Source organism: Coenobita brevimanus, chromosome 29 (genome assembly GCF_032717465.1).
Source record: "Coenobita brevimanus isolate Jiangsu-jjx chromosome 29, ASM3271746v2, whole genome shotgun sequence".
NCBI lineage: Eukaryota > Metazoa > Arthropoda > Malacostraca > Decapoda > Coenobitidae > Coenobita > Coenobita brevimanus.
Genome location: NC_136982.1, coordinates 43875890 through 43895197, shown reverse-complemented (window position 1 = coordinate 43895197; position 19308 = coordinate 43875890). Strand labels below are relative to the sequence as shown.

Genomic DNA, 19308 nt, shown 5'->3' with positions numbered 1-19308 from the left:
GAGATCAAAAAGATTAACGGCATGAGTACCTACTTGTCTCTGTTATTTGCAATGGCATGAATGAGAGCCACAGTGCCACATGCATTGCCTACAATTTGCTTCATGAAGTACACCCCATCAGGAACTCCATGACCTTCCACCTCTAGGTCTGCCTCTTGTTTCTTCTTAAAATCTTCGCTCTGTAAAGTTTGGAAGCACAATGCTTTAATATATACTGTACTAATATCTTATATATTTTGGTACCTCCATAAGGGATAAAGCTGACCAACACTAGGGAAGGATGTCTAATAACCAGACCATTTCCGCACCTACACACCCTCTCCTACCCCCTCTCCCATACTTTCCCACCCATTCACCAAAAACAAGGTTACCACACAAATTATTCCGTGGCTGCTGCTTCAATGTCACGTCTCACTCTCCGTTATTCAAATCTGTATCCAGGTGTTTAATGCTGAAACATGCACAGGTATACATTTGACCAGTACTCACAGTCCACCATAATTGGGTTAAACCAAGGTCCAGCATGTTAACCCCAAAGTGCTAACCATGGACATACAGTACTCATAGCTCCATTTCATAGTACACTGTAAAAGCATATGGCACAATACACTGTACAGTTTAAAATGGAACACTTGTGCAAAATTATTCTCTTCCCAAAGAAAATTACTAGACACTGTCCACCTTAACTTGGTCTAGAAGCACTCTCTCTCCTAGAACGCTCAGCTGTAACAAAAATTAACACTAGGATATAGTACCTGTCATGAAGAAATGCTACGGTAAGGATGCTGAGCCACAGTATTTATAACCTGCAAAAGGATGATAATCTGCTGAAATAAGGTGGATAAATTATGGTTAACAATATGATAAACAGCTGGTCAATAAAAAGATTAACATTGGAATATGGCACTAGTCACAAAGAAGTGCAATGGAAAGTATGTATTGCAGTAGAGCAGTAGTAATGTTGTCTTACTCTGCCACTGATATATGGGAAACATGCTACTAAATAAAACAAAAAATAAAAAACAGTTAAGTGAACAACAGATGCACCTTGTCAGTAAAGGAATACAGTAGAACAAAATAATGTACAGTGACTAATACAACAAGCACTTTATCAGTAACTGGTAGAACAAAGTACTGAATGAACTTAATATGCACTTTGTCAGCAAAGAGGTACAAGAAAACAGGACAAACTTCATGGGCCTTGCCAATAAAGGAGTAAGACATACTACAATGCACCTCATCAGTAAAGAAGTAGAACAAAATAAAACTATACAATAAGCACCTTGTCAGTAAAGGGGTAGAGGAGGATGACAGCACCAACTGGCCGGGGTACCATAGCCAGCATCTCATGCTCCAGGCCATAAACATCATGAATGGTCCAAGATCCTGGCACTCCAAGTCCACCCAGGAACTGAAAACACCAACAAAACTAATATAACACAGGAAAACGTACAGTTAGTTTACTATACCCTTTTCACTCTAGCATGACCTAAATCCGCCATCTTTATTTTGAATGATGAAGTGTAATATGAGATTAACAATAGAATGTGATACCAGTCATGAAGATGTGATATGGAAAGGATGCAGAGCTGTGTTCTTCTCTCTGCCACTGAATTATGTGAAAGTCACTGCACATGGACGAAAATCTAGGCCGTGTTAAAGTAAAAGAACCATGGTATCCAAACAATCATTCCTACACTGCTGAATTTTAACAATCTACAACTAAAATGTACAGTTTGCTTACCAATATACAGGTCACCAACCACACATACACTGCTAAAATTTTGCACTGTCTAAAATTCCACTGTATGATGAGATCAACAAATATTAACACAAACAAAACTGTACAACTAATTTCCCAGTATATTACCAATTAATCCTCACACTGCTGAACATTAGCAATGTACAAATAAAATTCACCAGTACATCGAGAACTTCAGTTAATTTCATATACAAATAAAATCATAATGCAAACAAAGGAAAATCTTTCCCATACATACTATGCTATACCTACACACGTGAAACAATATACTGTGCCATACATTTATTTGATCATCTTATTAGCATACACAGCAAAAATTTACAGTAAAATAAAGTAACTACAGTGAACTATATTCTTAATAACTGTTTTGTGGTACAGTGGTAGAGTGTGCGTCTCACACGCTGGTGGATGCGGGTTCGCCTCCCGCCAGACTTGTAAAAACTTTGGGAAACGTTCACCGAGCCACTTACTGCTTTGGTGGGCATAAGGGGTGCTGTAGTTGAACCAGTGTTGCATACGACTACAGTAGGCTTGCACTCAGTCGGCTTAAGGCAGGCCAATTACACTTGGTTCACAGACTACACACACATCCAAAGCCACTCCAACATTACAATCACACTCACAAGCACTTCTCACCCTACATAGTCTCTACCAGACAGCCTATGCCACTGGGTAGAGATGCATTAGCTGTATTGTCCCTGCTTCGGCAGGGATAGGCCAGTCCTGAAGTGGACACTCAACGGCTGATGATGATGATGATGAAGTACTGTTTACGGTGCAGAGTAGGTGTACACCAAGGGAAAGGAATGTGTCTACTGTATCTGTGGGAACTCTGAGACTAACATTATGGAAATTCTCATGCATGTAATTTTATTATCAGTCTTGCTATGATCAGACTACTTTATACACGAGGCAAAGATCTCAGTCCACTCCCTGGGGCAAAGCCCTTCCTTCTTGTTCTGCACACCTTCACATGTCACCACTTTGGCACTAATACCCACCATCCATTTTAAATACGTGATAGGGTTGTCTTATTTACGGCTGATATGATACTGATTGGGTGTTTTTATGAAATGTTGGCCATTTTTGTGGAAAATCAGCAAAGTCTATTTTAATAAATTCAAATCCTCAAGCTGTTCCCTGCCAAGGCTCTGACAGAACTAGCATTCATTTGGGCAAGAGACCACTTCCTTAACCACATGACCACCACATCTCCCACAATGACATACTGTGGACAGTGGTTTGTGAGGTGTCACAGTGAGGGTGTGTACAACGAGGAACATGAGTGTGGAGAATCAATAAGGGTATGAAAGAGAGATGTGGGGCTGTGTGGAGGGGGAAGGGTGTGGATGAAAAATGTCGGGGCGAGGGTGAGGATGATGGTGTGGGTGTGAGAGTGAAGGTGTGGAGAAGCACTGGGGGGGTTAGGGTGCAGATGGGTGGTGTGGGGATGAGGGTGTGGAAGGGTGGTGAGGGGGTGAGGGTGTGGAAGGGTGGTGCGGGGGTGAGGGTGTGGAAGGGTGGTGCGGGGGTGAGGGTGTGGAAGGGTGGTGCGGGGGTGAGGGTGTGGAAGGGTGGTGGGGGGGTTAGAGTGTGGAAGGGTGGTGAGGGGGTGAGGGTGTGGAAGGGGGGTGAGGGTGTGGAAGGGTGGTGGGGGTGAGGGTGTGGAAGGGTGGTGGGGGTGAGGGTGTGGAAGGGTGGTGTGGGGGTGAGGGTGTGGAAGGGTGGTGCGGGGGTAAGGGTGTGGAAAGGTGGTGGTGGGCGGTGAGGGTGTGGCAGGGTGATGTGGGGGTGAGGATGTGGAAGGGCGGTGTGGGGATGAGGGTGTGGAAGGGAGGTGGGGGGGTTAGGGTGTGGAAGGGTGGTGGGGGGGTTAGGGTGTGGAAGGGTGGTGGGGGGATTAGGGTGTGGAAGGGTGGTGTGGGGGTGAGGGTGTGGTATGAATGTGTGGGTTGGGGGGGGTAAATGTGGAGGAACGACCAGGCGAGCGTGTGGAAAGGGTGAGGATGTGGGAAGGAGGTGAAAATGTGTAAAGACACTGTAGGGACGTTTAATACGGTAGTGAGGACGTGAAGGCTTAGGTTGAAGGTGGAGTGTGAGGTTAGCGCTGGTATTCGTAGTAATGGTCAATACCGTGAGGGGGTACCGCTGTATATATGGGTGTAGGCCTAAAATATGATTACCCTGGTCACTATCTCGCACACAAGCTATACAGTATACCAATCTGTGAACACAAAAAGGTACCTGTGGTGTATTAGGCTTTTCATTTCAACTACAAAATATATCCTTACTATTACTAGACTGGATGGTTGGGGAAAGGGAATGCACAAAAATAGAATTATCGACTGGGTTCCTTACATTATTCAGATATATTCGGAATCCACTGAACTTCTGCTACACTAGCTAAGGAAATACGTATAAGAAGGAAATTTTACGAAGGATGTCTTCCCACTATACAGACAAAATCGACGAGTACCATCTAAGGAAAAAAAAAAAAAAAATAGATGTTTAAAAAAGATAAGAACGGACTTTTCCTTACAACTGCTTACTAAAACTGCTTCCAACCAGATACGTCTCTTAAGGACGTCATTTAGTAGCAGGTGTCCCATATCCGATAGTGTATAACTGGCGAGAACTGGAAATGCAAGGATGTAGAGGTGGCAACAACTGGATGAGTCAGCCCTGCCACCGCCCCAGCCCGTCCCCACACTGAAGGGGTGGTCCCCGGCGGTTGCCACCGCCGCCGCCACCACCACCACCACCAACACTACACCTACAGCTACTACTACTACAACTATTACTACTACAGTAATGCTACTATAGCCCCACCCCCATGCAATCATTCCACTGACTTTTGCACATTAGTATCTGTAAGGTACACTGAAGTACCATTACTGTAATTATACGGGTCTGGATACTATACCCGTAAAAAACATGACAAGTACAAATTGCTGAAACGAAGCTATTATTACACGTAGAATTACATGACCTTGTGTCTAAGTTTTAACCTATTTCAGTATGGGCACTCAAGACATATGGTATCTATTATTAGGCAGAGAACGAAGGTCCACACCGTATGAAAAAATCTCGAGACAAAACGCCGGAAAGTCCTGAAAAACCATAAATTAAATAAAAAAAGAATGAATAAAAAAATCAGGCCATTTTCTCTGCTTCTCAGATTTCCAACATAACTCTCTACAAAATCTATCCATTCATGCATTTAATCTTATACCGCCGCAGGACAAATGAAACTTCCTGGTACCCAAATATCTCTACCCAGGCATTCCCAGTGTGTCCAGTCAATAAAGGAACTAACGGGGATAAAATGGGGGCTGAATTGGTCCTCTACGTACTGGCTAGTTGTGTGTTAACCTCATCGCCTATTACTTGCTGTTTGCTGTATCGTGATGACTGACAAAGAAATGAATATCCGAACCCCATTTTCTCCTACTAATTCCTGTCCTGAGAAACACAGGTATGTTCTCGACCCCCTGCCTTATTGCGTGTAGCATAGCCTATGGGAGACAGTGTTATATACTGGAAAAAATATAAATCTAGGTCTACTTGTGATTACGTCCCTGGATCTACAGATACTATTAACTATTAAACATAGGCTCCAGTACCAATATTTCACCTCCGTGTAGCCCGACACTGCTGCGGATACACGTGTCGTAACTGGAAGCGAACTTGCAAGGCTAATGTATGTGAGGTATGTACGGGGTGGGCGTGTAAGCAAGCAGGGTACGTATCTGTGTGTGGTATGTATTGCACCACCTGCCTGCACATGACAAAATGAAGAGATACAGATTATACAGACAGACAGCAAGTACCTTCCCAAAGTCTGGCGCATACATAACGGAAATATCGAACCCTTTGGAACACGTTTTAGTATAGATTAGGTTTTCACTGTATTTCGTCACGTGTACATTTTCTTCAATCGGAACTGGGAGGAGGGTTGTTTCGTTGACTGTGCATCTCGGCTAAACTACAAAACCCTACCCATCTAATAAAATAAGCATCGATGAAGCCAGGGGTCTTCAAAGTGACAGCTGAATAAAATCGTCTGGAGATGGTAAAGGAATAAAGGACCCCCTCCAATGGAAGGAGGTAAGGCAGGTAGGATGGAACAAGCGACTTACAGCGGCTACCTGTTGTTTAAAGGCACAAATTACCTCTTTATTTATCCAGTTATCACTTCTTTTATTTATATAAATATACAGATTCACTCCGATAATGTCAGGCCACATAAGCCTACCGGGACGTGCGTGTCAAATCAGAGGAAGGCTCGCTTCGATGACTGTTCACACACACACACACACACACACACACACACACACACACTGCGGGGAAGTGTGTGTGTGTGTGTGTGTGTGTGTGTGTGTGTGTGTGTGTGTGTGTGTGTGTGTGTGTGTGTGTGTGTGTGTGTGTAATCCAATTTGACAGACTCTGTGGTAGATATTATAGGACAAAGTTATGTAAAAATCATTTTAGGTGACACGCAACGACCAAATCTAGTCACGCACGAGCAGTTTTATATATTTATTAAGGACTGGTTTCATGACCCTGTAGAAAATAAAAATAAAGCAGTATTCTCAATTTACTAATGACAGAGAGATTATTAAGTTTAACGGCCTCATTTCAAGTAACCCAGACTTAAATTTTGACAATCTCAGGGCAAATAAATAAATAAATACCGGTACATAAATAGATTCATGTATTCCCTAGTCCTTAAAACTTGCAAGAGATATGATGCATTATAATAGATCAGATAAGTACGAGACGGCAGATTAGGTTACTGAGGCTTAATCTGTTTACACTGGGAACCCTTGCTATACTTTATGCTTGGAGTCTATATTGTATGTGGGTGAAAAGTCTTGTATTTGTGAAAGCGTAAATGTGCCAAGCGCTAGTGAAACAAAAGACCGGACTATTATGATGATGATGATGATGATGATGATGATGATGATTAGTAGTAGTAGTAGTAGTAGTAGCAGTGGCTTCGTTAACCCCTTCAACCCGACAGGCCTTTCCAAAGTAGAATAAAATCGTATTGAAATGAGAAGGGTTCCTGGATTTTCGAACTGAAGGTTAAATATTGCTTTCATGAACTTCAGTAAGAAATACGCTTTCTTGCTTAAAATAGTAAAAAAAAAAAGGGGGGGGGGGATGTAGCTTCCATGCGCAGTCATTCCCAAGTTCTATAAGCATGGAAGTCGAAAAAAAAAATCGTATACGTAAACATAAAAATAAAATACAAATAAAAAAAGAAACAGTGAAAAAGACCGAATTCAGGGAGTTAATTGGTTACTCAGATCCCCCACGGTGTCCTTTTGTCGTGACGTCTACGCAGCTGTCACCTTCTGACTGGCCAACACTTGAAGCCCGCGTAAAACAAACCACAGACCAGGCATAAGTATACGTAAAACCAACGAGAAAGAAACCACAGACGTCTATAATTGCAAAAGAAGCTATGCATGAAGAGAACTTAATTTGCTTCGACAATCTACCATTCTCAACGACAATGTTAAGAACAGGACCTTACCCATGTCTTAAACCGGAAGACGGAAGTGTACCATGGAGGTGGGAAGCAATAAGAGTAGAGAACGAATGATCTTCTACAACCTAACACCCACAACGACAGTGTTACGAAAAGAATAAAGGAGCAGTTGTAAGTGGAATACTTAAAAATAACTTCTGCAATCTACCACCTACGAAAACAGTTTGAAGACAGTTTAAGATTGCGAAATAGATCAGTACTAAGTCATTACCCGGGGCAACGGAAACGCAGAGTTGGAAAACTGTGTGAACAGAAGCGCCGTAGAAAAGTTAACCAGCTCCTATCACCTAACATCTACGAAGACAATGTTTAAGATTACAAAACAGAATAGCCTAAAGTCTTAACCCAGGCGTCGGAAACGTGAATGTGGTGGGAAACGGGATTGAGTAAAACAGAAGGGTTGTAGAGGTTCGAAACATGATAAAATTCTCAATCACCTTCTATAATCTACAATATAAACACCTAGGAGGAAGTTTTACAATTACGAAATACATTAGCCTTAAGTCTTAACCCCGAACGACGGAAACGTGAATGAGGAGGTGGGTGGCGGAGGTGTTGAGAAGCTGCAGACGGAGGAGATACTAAAAAACTCTATCAACTTTATAATCTACCACCAACGACGACCGTGTAAAGACGGGGATAAAAGGAGATCTATAAGTCTTAAGCTAACTCCTGGCGACGGAAGTAAGATGGAGGCGTGGGGCGGAGGCAGCAGGTGGGAGATCAATGTCTGCTTGCCTCGAAGATTCTACGGCCATGAGTCACTGACCACAGGCGTCTAGACACATATCGCAGCATCAAACAACTTTACAGATTCAAGTAAATAGGTGGTACACACACACACACACACACACACACACACACACACACACACACACACACACACACGTTCCACAGTCAGAGGTATCATGTAAAAAGCCAGTCACGTACACACGGAGAAAAAAAAAAAAACACCCACCCACACACACCCAAATACCACAATGTAATAAAAAAAAACAGGAAATCCAATACACGAACACAAAACCACACACCGCTACGTAAAAGCCCAGTCACACCAAAACCACAAAAACAGAGGACAACTAGATCGAACCAAGTTAAAAGGCAGTCAAACACAAGGCGACAAAACCACATACCACTACGTACCTCTGTCATACCAACACAAAAACACAACTGCAAAAAAATCGGTACGGTACCACGCAGACAACCACACACGTCCAACAAAATCACACTGACACAAAACCACACACCGGTACGTAAAATGTGAATAATGGCAACAAAACCACAAACGTAAAAATAAGTCACGTACAGACAAACCTACATACTTCAAGAAGTCTGGGGTGCACGCACGCACGCGCACGCGCACACACACACACACACACACACAAAACTGCCACTCTACAAGGTCTCGCTTTGGTCGCAGTGCCGTAATAATAAGTGTTGCAAATGACAGTGATTACAAGTCATACGGTACAGCAAATTTGATCCTAGACACGAAAAAATCACTGTATGTTTGGGAAGCATTGGTATCCACTTCCTCATCAGACGCAAGATAAACCTACAAACAACCTTAATCTTGCTGACTGCACGACATCTTGGAATCTGTTTTATTTTTCCTTTCAACAACACCGAAAACATACAAAAAAAAAAAAAGGATTACAATTTCATCTATCTTGATATTACTCATTAACACTGCTATACATAGCTTTTATGTGATAAAGGCTATGCGAAGAATATAACTGTTACGAGAATTCATAAGGATCACAAAACCTACACTCCAGGAACAAATGTTAAATAAAAGCCAACAGCACACGTAGGCGGCACCAAAAAGAGCATCCAGTCACAGGTATTTTTTCTTTTTCTCGCAGGAAGCATTGCGTGGGTGCTAAAAGGAGGAAGAACTATGGCACGAGGGTCAAGGTCCGACATGACCCTGATGTCCTGACCCAGACAGAACTACATGTCTCTCTCACGGCCAGACAATGAAGGGATTTTAGAATTTTATCTCACACCAGACTGCTTCATGCACCTGAGAGTTAGTGGCAAGATTTTCAGTGTTAAAAGTGGTATAAAAAAAAAAAAAATCGTGGACGGAACAAATCGATTACTCTAGCTCACATAACGTCAGCAGTTTTCTTAGCTGAGGGTGAGTCATAAGGCTGAAGGTGCAGGAAAAAAAAAAAAAAAAAGACCGTGGATGTCTTGTTCATATTCTTCTTGGCATTTACAGACGATTTTATTTAGACGAGGAGAAAATCTGGTGGGAAGAGGGTCGAAGAAGGCTACATTTAACCTTTCCGGTTCGATAAGTCTTTCCTAAGCTTCTTCAAGACGTCTGGACATAGCTAAAGATGTAATTGTAGTGAATTTGTTGAACTCTTGCATACGAAGACGAGTACCTCATTTCTGGTGCTGGAGAGGAACGCCTTCAAGTGGTGGCACCGACATGACCGAGTGACTCCAGTGCCTGGTCATACAAACATCCCTCAGTTTCCTCCCTATCCCCGTAACCCAAATGGAAGTTGGTGGACTGCATGAGAAAGATAACTTCGGCCTGCAGTCCACTGGGTTCACATTTAACTGAGGCTAGGATAACAACAACAACAACTGCTACTACCACAATCCTGCTACCGCCACATGGATTTGTTCAGTTACCAGTGAACATCTCGTAGTGAAGGGGTTAGGCACCACTCCAGTGAAGAGCACACTGATAAGCACTTAGATAACATGGGAACAGAGATACTTTCAACAATACTTTCCCCTCTGTCTACAAAACCTTACACGAATACATGGATATTCTCTGCAGGACATTATGCCTTTTTATACTTTTCAATTCCTTCAACCATGATGTATTTTATTTTCTAAGCTATATTTTGTATTCTATGTGACATTCTGTGCTATATATACCGGTACCCATTTTCTATTCTACGCTATATATGCCTATTTTATAATCCATGATATATATGGCTATTTTATATTCTACATTTTATACACTACCTCAGTGCAGAATATAACCTCTATGATGCAACTATCTGAACGTGACTGCTAACGCCCATGTCCCTCAGGAAATTCCGGTGCGTGTCATGCATCAGATACAGTCTAATTAACTGAGCTGGTCTTGCATAACGATCAGCCTGGGATCCTGACACGAGATCAAATGGCACCAGCGTAATGTCCGTCATGTGACACTAATACCTGCACTGCGTCCAAACCTCTTATCTGTTTATTACGGTACCTGTATTAAAAGAGAGGGTAATTCGATTGAACCCTCACGGCCTGGAGTGTCCTTTTGTCGAATATCGTCCTGCCGTAGCAAACTTAAAAACGAACAATAATTAAAACAGGCCTTCCATTACAAAGGGTCGAGAGAGTTTCTGATCCTTTGTTGGCCAGGTGTGTCCCTATGCTTAATAAAACTCTTCAGGTAGCGGTCAGAATAAAAGACCCACCAAACGCCGCTCTACACACGTATTATATTTTAAATCACCATCTATCCATCATCCAATCTTACGCAATAATACTCTCTCTCCCTCACACACACACACACACAACGGTAAACTGTGTACAGCCAAGACCTCTCTGCGTGTCTCAGCCAAATACAACGTTGTGTCCTGGGACAAGCAGCGTGCACTACCTAAACTGGACACCACGCACGCTAAAAACACTTACAGGGCTTCGCAACCACCCTCCTCAACCACTCACACCAAGTAAGCAAGCCCTGGGGTACATACAGTTCTGGTCGCTATAGACTTTTTACCTTAACTTGGTTCAGAGTTTCGTCTATCAGCACCTTATTTCACAAACCTCAATACTACGGCTCTATATCCTTCCCACAACACTTCTTCGTGACTACCATCTTCTATGGCTAATATACTGGCGCATCTCGTCATTCAAACCTTCCCATTGCACTTCTTCGTGACTACCTTCTTCGCTAATCTACTGTTAACTCTCATCATTCAAGATGGAGAGATGGCAATTTAAGGCCAAGTTAGAGTAGAAAGAGCTTGGTGATTGACGCACACAACATCGATGCGCATCTGGCTCACCCACACCACAGAGGCGAAGTGATTTAGAGACCAGTCCAATACAGAATACTACTCGTGCTTCAGGTAAACTAATCAATATTGCGGTGGAGACGGGGACAAGCCGGCGCCACTCAAATATCCCTCACACTCCACCTACGTATACCTGTGACTCACCTGGAATATGCATACCTGGTACTTACAACTCATCCTCACACCGCAATACATACCTGTTCAGATGGTGGATATAATTAGCCTCCTACGCACACACACACACACACACAGAGAGAGAGAGAGAGAGAGAGAGAGAGAGAGAGAGAGAGAGAGAGAGAGAGAGAGAGAGCACTAAAACCCTGAAACAATATAATAAAAAAAATAATTACTTCAAAACCATTGAAAACATAGAATCCCAGTTAGGCTAATGATACAAATCCTTACCAAGGTGGCTGATATTTGCCGCATTTTAGGCTATATTATTCAGTGAAATGAAAGGCTTGGAAATTGAAATAAGGTACGGTAAACACAAGAAAAAGATCGACTGTGCTCCAAATTGGGTATAAATATTTAATGTTTTTACGGAAGCTGAACTTTATTATCGATTGTACAAGCCTCCCGCAATGACGATGACAGGATGGAATTCAAACTATGTACTGAATTATCGAGTTGTCGCATTCTTCTACCTCTGCTATAGACGGCACTAGAATCTGAGGTGCGGATTATCACTGGTCACGAAAGCTTATCATCGATTTTATCAGCTTCTCGCAATCATTAATACAGGAAGATGGAATTCAAACAATGCGTCACACTATGGAGTTCTAGCATTCTCCTACCTGTACAAAAGAAGGTCGCAGTCAGAGGTGTGGCGTATACATTAACATCACTGGTCCAGGAAACATAACTATCATCGATTTTGAAAAGTTTCTCGTATCAGGAAAACAGGATAAATATCAAACTATGCACTCACATACCAGGAATTATCGCATTCTTCTGCCTCTATTGTAGAAGGTGACAGAGTGAATGGAGTGGCGTGTAATTTATCATCATTGGTCGCGCCAGCCGGCAGCCAGGCTTCGATTCCTCTAAATATTTGACCAGCGGGGGAGGCCACAGTCCGTGACTGGTATGTGCCACCAAAGCCGGAAATGGTGTCGGGATACCATGCAATAGTTCCAGAGAGCAGTTTTTCATATTAAAATCAATAAGCAGCTGGTAGTGGCAACCGTCGGCTGATCGCGATAACCTACGATAAATTACAGTATTTTTAGAGAACCACTCTTCATTCTCCCCCTCCCCTCCACATACTGGTGTACATGTGAATGTATGCATGCATACATATACTTTTATGGAAGCATATGGCGCCTGGGAGAAATATATATATCACATCCAAGGTAAAAATTACGATTTAGTGATTCGTAAAAATGTGCATGGTTGTATGCTGATGGACTTATATGAATCAGGGGTATGAACCTTGAAACATGAATCTAACATACTCGTCTCAGGACTGCTATGACCCCTCAGAACCATCTTAAAAACAAATCTAGCCCACACAGTTCTCACAGGTATAAAAAACAAGCATAACATGAGGCTGTACGCAAGATCCGACTAAAGGTAGACCCTGGCTGACTACTCTGCCCAGCCACGTAACACTGACATTTGGAAGAGGTCGAGGTAGAGTGGGAAGAATACGTGATGACTTTGGCACACACCCTGAGCCACGTCTGATAATGCCACCAACTTTTAGGTTCAAGGACAACGTATGTATGTATGTAAGCGTGCACCATGTCTTGAAACTTTACAGACCAACCCTGATCCTGATTTTCCTGGTATCATGCTAGTCACATTCCGTAATTTACAAGATTTCAACAGTTAATTTTCCCTGATTTAGCTGGATATTCTGCTGTAATCATGTGTCCATTTCCTGCTACATCCACGGTCACGGAAGCAACATTTGAAACCAGAAATCCTTCTTGCTTATTGCTATCTCCAGACGACTTTACTCAGTTTAAGAAAGACTTCGTACTGAAGGAAGTAATGAACGCTATATCCAACCTCACCAGTTCCAGGTATCTCCCAGTCAGTCTCTACAGTACATCTACCCTCTCCGGTTTTAAGTCTCTCCTAATTGGTCTCGACATCTAACCTCTCCAGTTAGGAAATCTCTCCTCATCAGCCTACATCTAACCTCTCCAGTCAAGTACCTCCTACACTGCAATCATCTAAGGATCTAAGGACAACATGAATAAAATGAAAAGAACAACATCGTAATGAATGGTTACACACGAAATAATCTATGTCCACATCCTCTTATGACTGGGGAACAAAGTAACAGAAGTAACATACACGCCCAGAAACCCTTGAAAAGAAAAACACAAAACGTTAGTCTTGAAACCTTGTAAGACTTCACTGGACACGTAGATGTACTGCCAGCTATACTCCTTTCATTTCAACTTGGCCTAAAACTGCCATCATCTTGAATACTCAGTTCTCACAGGTTAAAAACGTATGGTGCTAGTCACGAAGATGTACTATGGAAAGGATATATTCAGCTGTGATAATACGAGAAAAACGCATACGATGTTAGTCACGAGGTGCTACAGAAAGGACTTGTAAAACAGCTGCAGCATTTTATTCTGGAACTGACCTATGTGAAAGAATAGTAAAAAGGCTAAAATCTGGGCCAAGTTAAGGTGGAAGAACTACAGGAATACGAGATTTACCTTTCACTGCAACATCACTACAGTATTAACATCTATGCTCAAAAGGATTTTGTCAAAAACTGAAAGCACGAATCCAAACACTAACAAGGGATAACTAAGAATCAGGAATTTAATAGTTTCGGCTTTATTATCTCTCTCGTGGTCGGGAAACTAATTTTGGTCGAGCTAACGCACAATGATTTTATTCAAAGTGAGTCAATGGAGCCTGAGTGTAAATAGTGGCCCCATCATCTCTCACGGTAGGGACTGAAGTAATTAATTCCAGTTAAGGCCAGACGATTTTGTTGAGCTGAATGAAGAGTCTGAGCGGATTATAATGATACCATCAACCCTATCACGGTCAGCACAACTCTCGTATTTTATTCCAGCTAACGCCAGACGATTTTCTTGAGCTAAAAGCGAGTTCAGAGCGGCCCGTGTGTTAACATCTACTTCGCAATTCACCATTCGTGTTAATAATATATCGTGGCAAAGTATTTCAAAACTGACATAAAACGTGTTAGAAAAATGCATATAATTATAGTCTTCTAAATATTTCAGTGCTTCCCATAACTACTGAACGGTGGGATAACGGAAAATACAGCATATCTATACCATTTAGTTTTCAATTCCAATTTTTTTCCACAAATAAAAGAACGGGAAGAGTACCTGTAAATACGGTACATTATACAACACAATCTTTCCATTCCAAAGTTCTCCACAACTAAAGAATGGCAAGCTAAATGGCAAATACGATATATATATATGATAACTTTGAGATCCACAAACCAAAGAGGTCACGGTATGTGTATGAAGTTTTCCAGGGCACAGACAATTTATATTCCACTATTTATGTAGGTTTGTGAGAACTGAGGCCATCAACAGACTAGCACGAAGTCACTGAGTGGTGTGTGTGTGTGTGTGTGTGTGAGAGAGAGAGAGAGAGAGAGAGAGAGAGGATGGGATCTATACAGTATCTATAACCCATCGCCCTAATCCCGCAAGGGGTGGCCGCAGACAAAACGCCTCCAAGTCGCTGTCCCCCACCATTTGACTACCCTCCCCCAACTCACTCCCCCCTCCCTCATACAAATATAAAGGCAAATAATTCCAATAATAATAATACTGGGTGTACTTTGTGCAGTATACAGTACTATGGTTTTAATAATACACCGTACATTCGTCTCCTGCACTACAATAATAACTATAGTCATGGTGTCTATTAAAAAATGTGGAACCATGTCAACAATGTCACCTTATATCAAAATTCATATGATAAACTAGTGACTAGGATCACCAAACAGGGAAAACAAACAACTACCATTAACACTCATGCACTGGCACTATAAAGTATATATAACCAACATCTGCTATTTAAGAGACCTGAGTTCCACTGATCTTTCCACTTTTCCTCTCACGGTATTTAATTTCTGCCATTCCTATAATAACGTTGGTAAGGTATTGTATTAAACACTCCTTTATGCGGTTCTCCTAGGACATTTGTACTCAATTTTGTTCCAAACCAAAGCCTCCATTAAATCACTTACCTTCCTTGGGCCTCTACGACAGTAATTTAACCCAACCACTTACAGGTACATTCCTTGATAGAGCCATTAAGTTTTTTTGCACATTTATTCTCATCTATCAGGGCATCAATCTCTTGAAATCTATGAACGCAAATATGTTCCATATCAAAGCCTCCCTTAAACCAAATACTTACCTGAACTGAGACACCCACGACCTTTATTTTACTTAACTCCCCCACTCATCTATCATTGCCTAGATCTCTTACACACAACAATACTACTTGGGCAAAGCAAAATTTGAGAAAGGATAGCCTGACTGAGGAGGTGATGGAAGAAATATGCCAATAATTCGTATTATCTTAGGCTTGGGAAAGGCTCTCGCATCTCTTCCTTACTGGAATATTTCTCCATGTTGCATACTGATTACCAGAGTCTATGATATTATACTTGTGCAATCTCTATCTAGGCACCTGTAGTCATTGTGCCTTAATCTCAGAAGGGGTGGTTAAAATGAATTTCTTCCACGTCACCCCGTCCTTCAATATAAACTTGTCCTCTCTCTCTCACCCCCCCCCCTCTCGTATTTACCTCTCCACCCCAAGGCCTCCATCTTATCCTTGGTTTCCCACCTCACTCACTCACGCTCTCAGTCAATCTCACTTTCCATTCTCTTCACATGGCCAAACCATCTCTAGGAACTTCTCAACATATTACTGTGCATAAATAAACTTATCAAAAACTCATGTGAAGTACAACATGAAAGATTAATCAGTAAGGTGCTACAAACCCTCCTACACTCACAAGAATACAAGACCAAGACTGGGTTCCCTGACAGTATGTAAAAACTTTTAGCCCTATGGGTGCAAAGAGTCTGAGCTAAATGAAATGGCTGTCATCTGTTTTAATAAAATACAAAGTCCTTTACTCTCAGTTTGAACCTTTATATAAAATACATTTTAATATTTTTGGCAGTCTACTTATATTAGCAAAATAAAATTTGACACCGGTATGCGCCCAAATAAATTGTGAAGTACGTAAATCACAGCCAGAAGGATAGTACTGTATTCTGCAAATCACATCATCCCTCAACAATCTTTTACTGACTTTCTACACCATATACCAGTACATCACAATATGTTAAATTTCCCTACACCATTTGCTCTTCCTGACATACACTCCCTACACCTTATCAAGGGAAAGACCCTTGTCTGACCCTGGTGAGATACTGTCTACCAAAAGGAAATGCTGCATCTCTACACGATGTGCATATTGTTTGGGTCTGCTCAACCTGATAGAGCATAATGAAGTAACAACAACTTACACCCACTTTCTGACAATGACTCACACATCCTCTAACCAATTAGCTACATCATCAAACTGAACTTACCTCAATTGCCAGAACTGAGTGTCATGTCTCCATTCCCTCCTTACCTTGTTCATAACCTGGAAAGAGAGAGTATCATGACATGACATATCCAATACCAGCATACACACTCCCTACAGTATAAAGTCTTGTTACAGTACATACGAGTATAATGGTACAAAAGATGACTGAATTTCAAACTTGTGGTTCTTGGTTACAGTAGCACTTGTAGTACAGAAGACTATAAAACTAAAACAATCATTGGTGCACATGTCCTTTACATTTTATCGAAAACTTCAGACACAAGCAAATCCCACAGAACGTCAAAAGAAGTGAAGTACTGTACAGTATGTATCTGTCTTCTCCCTCATATACATGTAAAAATATCACATAAGCACATGTTTTTGTCATGCAGACACCACGTAAACAAAGAAATTATGATGCAAACTTGAGCCAAAACACTGAGCAAATCATTGTGCTGCTACTAGGAAATTTATGTTACTGAAAAGCTTGTGAGAGATTAGAGAAAATATGATGCAGGTCAGCGGAAGAGCTAAAATCAAAATATTAAAAAAGCACCGTAGATGCTCCACACTCTGGAACTGTCTCCCCCTGTCTGTATTTCCTATTGCCAATGATCTCCAGTCTTTCAAACGCAATGTGTCCAGGCATCTTGAAATGAACAGATCTTGAATTTGGCTCTCTGTTATCTTGTGTTTGTTTTTTCTTGGAGAGAATAATCTGCAGGCTCCTGGCCTTTGGTTCCTTCTTCTTCCCCACTTAAAAAAGAGGCCACATTCAGAAAATCACGTCCCTGAATGAGTAAAGTAGGCAGACAAGTTATGCTGTCACAAGATAAGGGATGGCTACAAGCATACAGTACAGTGGGTAAGAACAAACATTGATAGAATATTAGATTTTAAGCAACAACCAGATTTTGCAGCAGGTTTATGACAAGAAAATGTCTGGTATTATGCCAGAATATTAAGAATTACACCAATCTGTACAAATTTTCATATTAAACTAGGGCGGACTTTTCGCAGTAAAACATTGGAAACCTGAATGAAACACCTGTGAACTTCAATTTGCATGATGAAACAGTGTAATGGAGAGATTTTATAAATCCACACTTATCAAGAATACTGATTATGAGAAGACAAGGTACTGTACTATATACTCTGTGGCAGTGTTATGCACGGCCAGCTCCGACTAAAACCCATGGTTACACTCCTTTTGCCTGACCTTTTTCCTTTATTTCTGCTGTTCCATAATGATTATACTGTACTCAGCTTTTGACGGGCTCCTACGCTCCTCATAGGGCAATGTAGGATTGGATGATGGATGGATGGATGGATGGAGAGATTCTACAGAGGTGAGGTTAGAAAATCACTAATGATCTTCTAAAACACATCTCCTGCTAAATAACAAAAAATGTCATTAGATGCATGTGGATAAAATAAAATTCCCACCAATATCCCTGTCGATGAGAAATGCTGGATGAGTGATAGGGTAGTGAAACATTTTACTACATTAACAATATACAGTAATGTACTATACTGTATGGGAAACAGAGAACTGGTGTTTTACACATGGAATGAAACTTGGCTTATCTGGGCTATACTTTGCAGCAGTACTAATGAGAACAAAAGAGACAAACTGGCATGAAATAAAATTGAGAATGATGTCAGACTTTTACCTGATAACCTAAATAGTGGAGAAAAGAAATATATGATATTTAAAGTGGCAAATCAGATAAAGTGGGAGAATAGGGATATCATAGGTGAGCAATGTGTGAAGAATGATGAGGGAATGGTAGTGGTGAACAGTAGGATGGGACTGGAGTGTATTGGTGTTGTGATGAGGGGGGGTAGATTGTAGTGGTGAACAGTAGGATGGGACTGGAGTGTATTGGTGTTGTGATGAGGGGGGGTAGATTAAGATGGTTTGGGCATGTGGAGAGGATGGAGAATAATAATTGGGAGCAGAAAGTGAGAAGCATTAATGTTAGGGGTAGGGTAGCAAGAGAAAAACCGAAAAAGACCTGGGAGGAGGTCACTGAGTGTGATCTTAGGGACTAAATAGGGAAGCTGCCAGAGATTGAGCAGCATGGACAGCAGCCATTGGGTGACCAAGGCCAACGCATGCAAACATATTGGAGTCTTCAAAAATGAAAACGAAAATGAAACGTCACAGCAGCTGGCCTGACATTTGTGCTGCAAACTTTTAATGCCTCATTGAATAAACCAGATTTTTATGATGTCACCAACACACAAGGAGTTATGAGAAGCTCTCTGAGGCACATAAGGAATACAGTTAGCCAAAAATTTAATACCTTTCACTTCACTAATATTTGTTATTTCATCCTTGCTACATCCAGACAATTAG

The 19308-nt window shown here is 41.5% G+C and overlaps 1 protein-coding gene across 2 annotated transcripts in view; it reads right to left on the bottom strand.

Annotated features, from left to right (window-relative positions):
* Positions 1-19308, bottom strand: part of Uch (Ubiquitin carboxyl-terminal hydrolase) — a 29436-nt gene that overhangs the window by 7426 nt on the left and 2702 nt on the right. Inside the window, exons 2-4 of one of the 2 annotated variants that reach the window (XM_080268828.1) lie at positions 16992-17003; positions 1283-1411; positions 34-179 (exon numbers count right to left, since the gene is read on the bottom strand). In XM_080268828.1, coding sequence (XP_080124954.1) covers positions 34-179; positions 1283-1411; positions 16992-17003 — 287 coding nt within the window. The remainder of the gene's footprint in view (positions 1-33; positions 180-1282; positions 1412-16991; positions 17004-19308) is intronic. The other variant, XM_080268829.1, reaches the window with a different exon arrangement.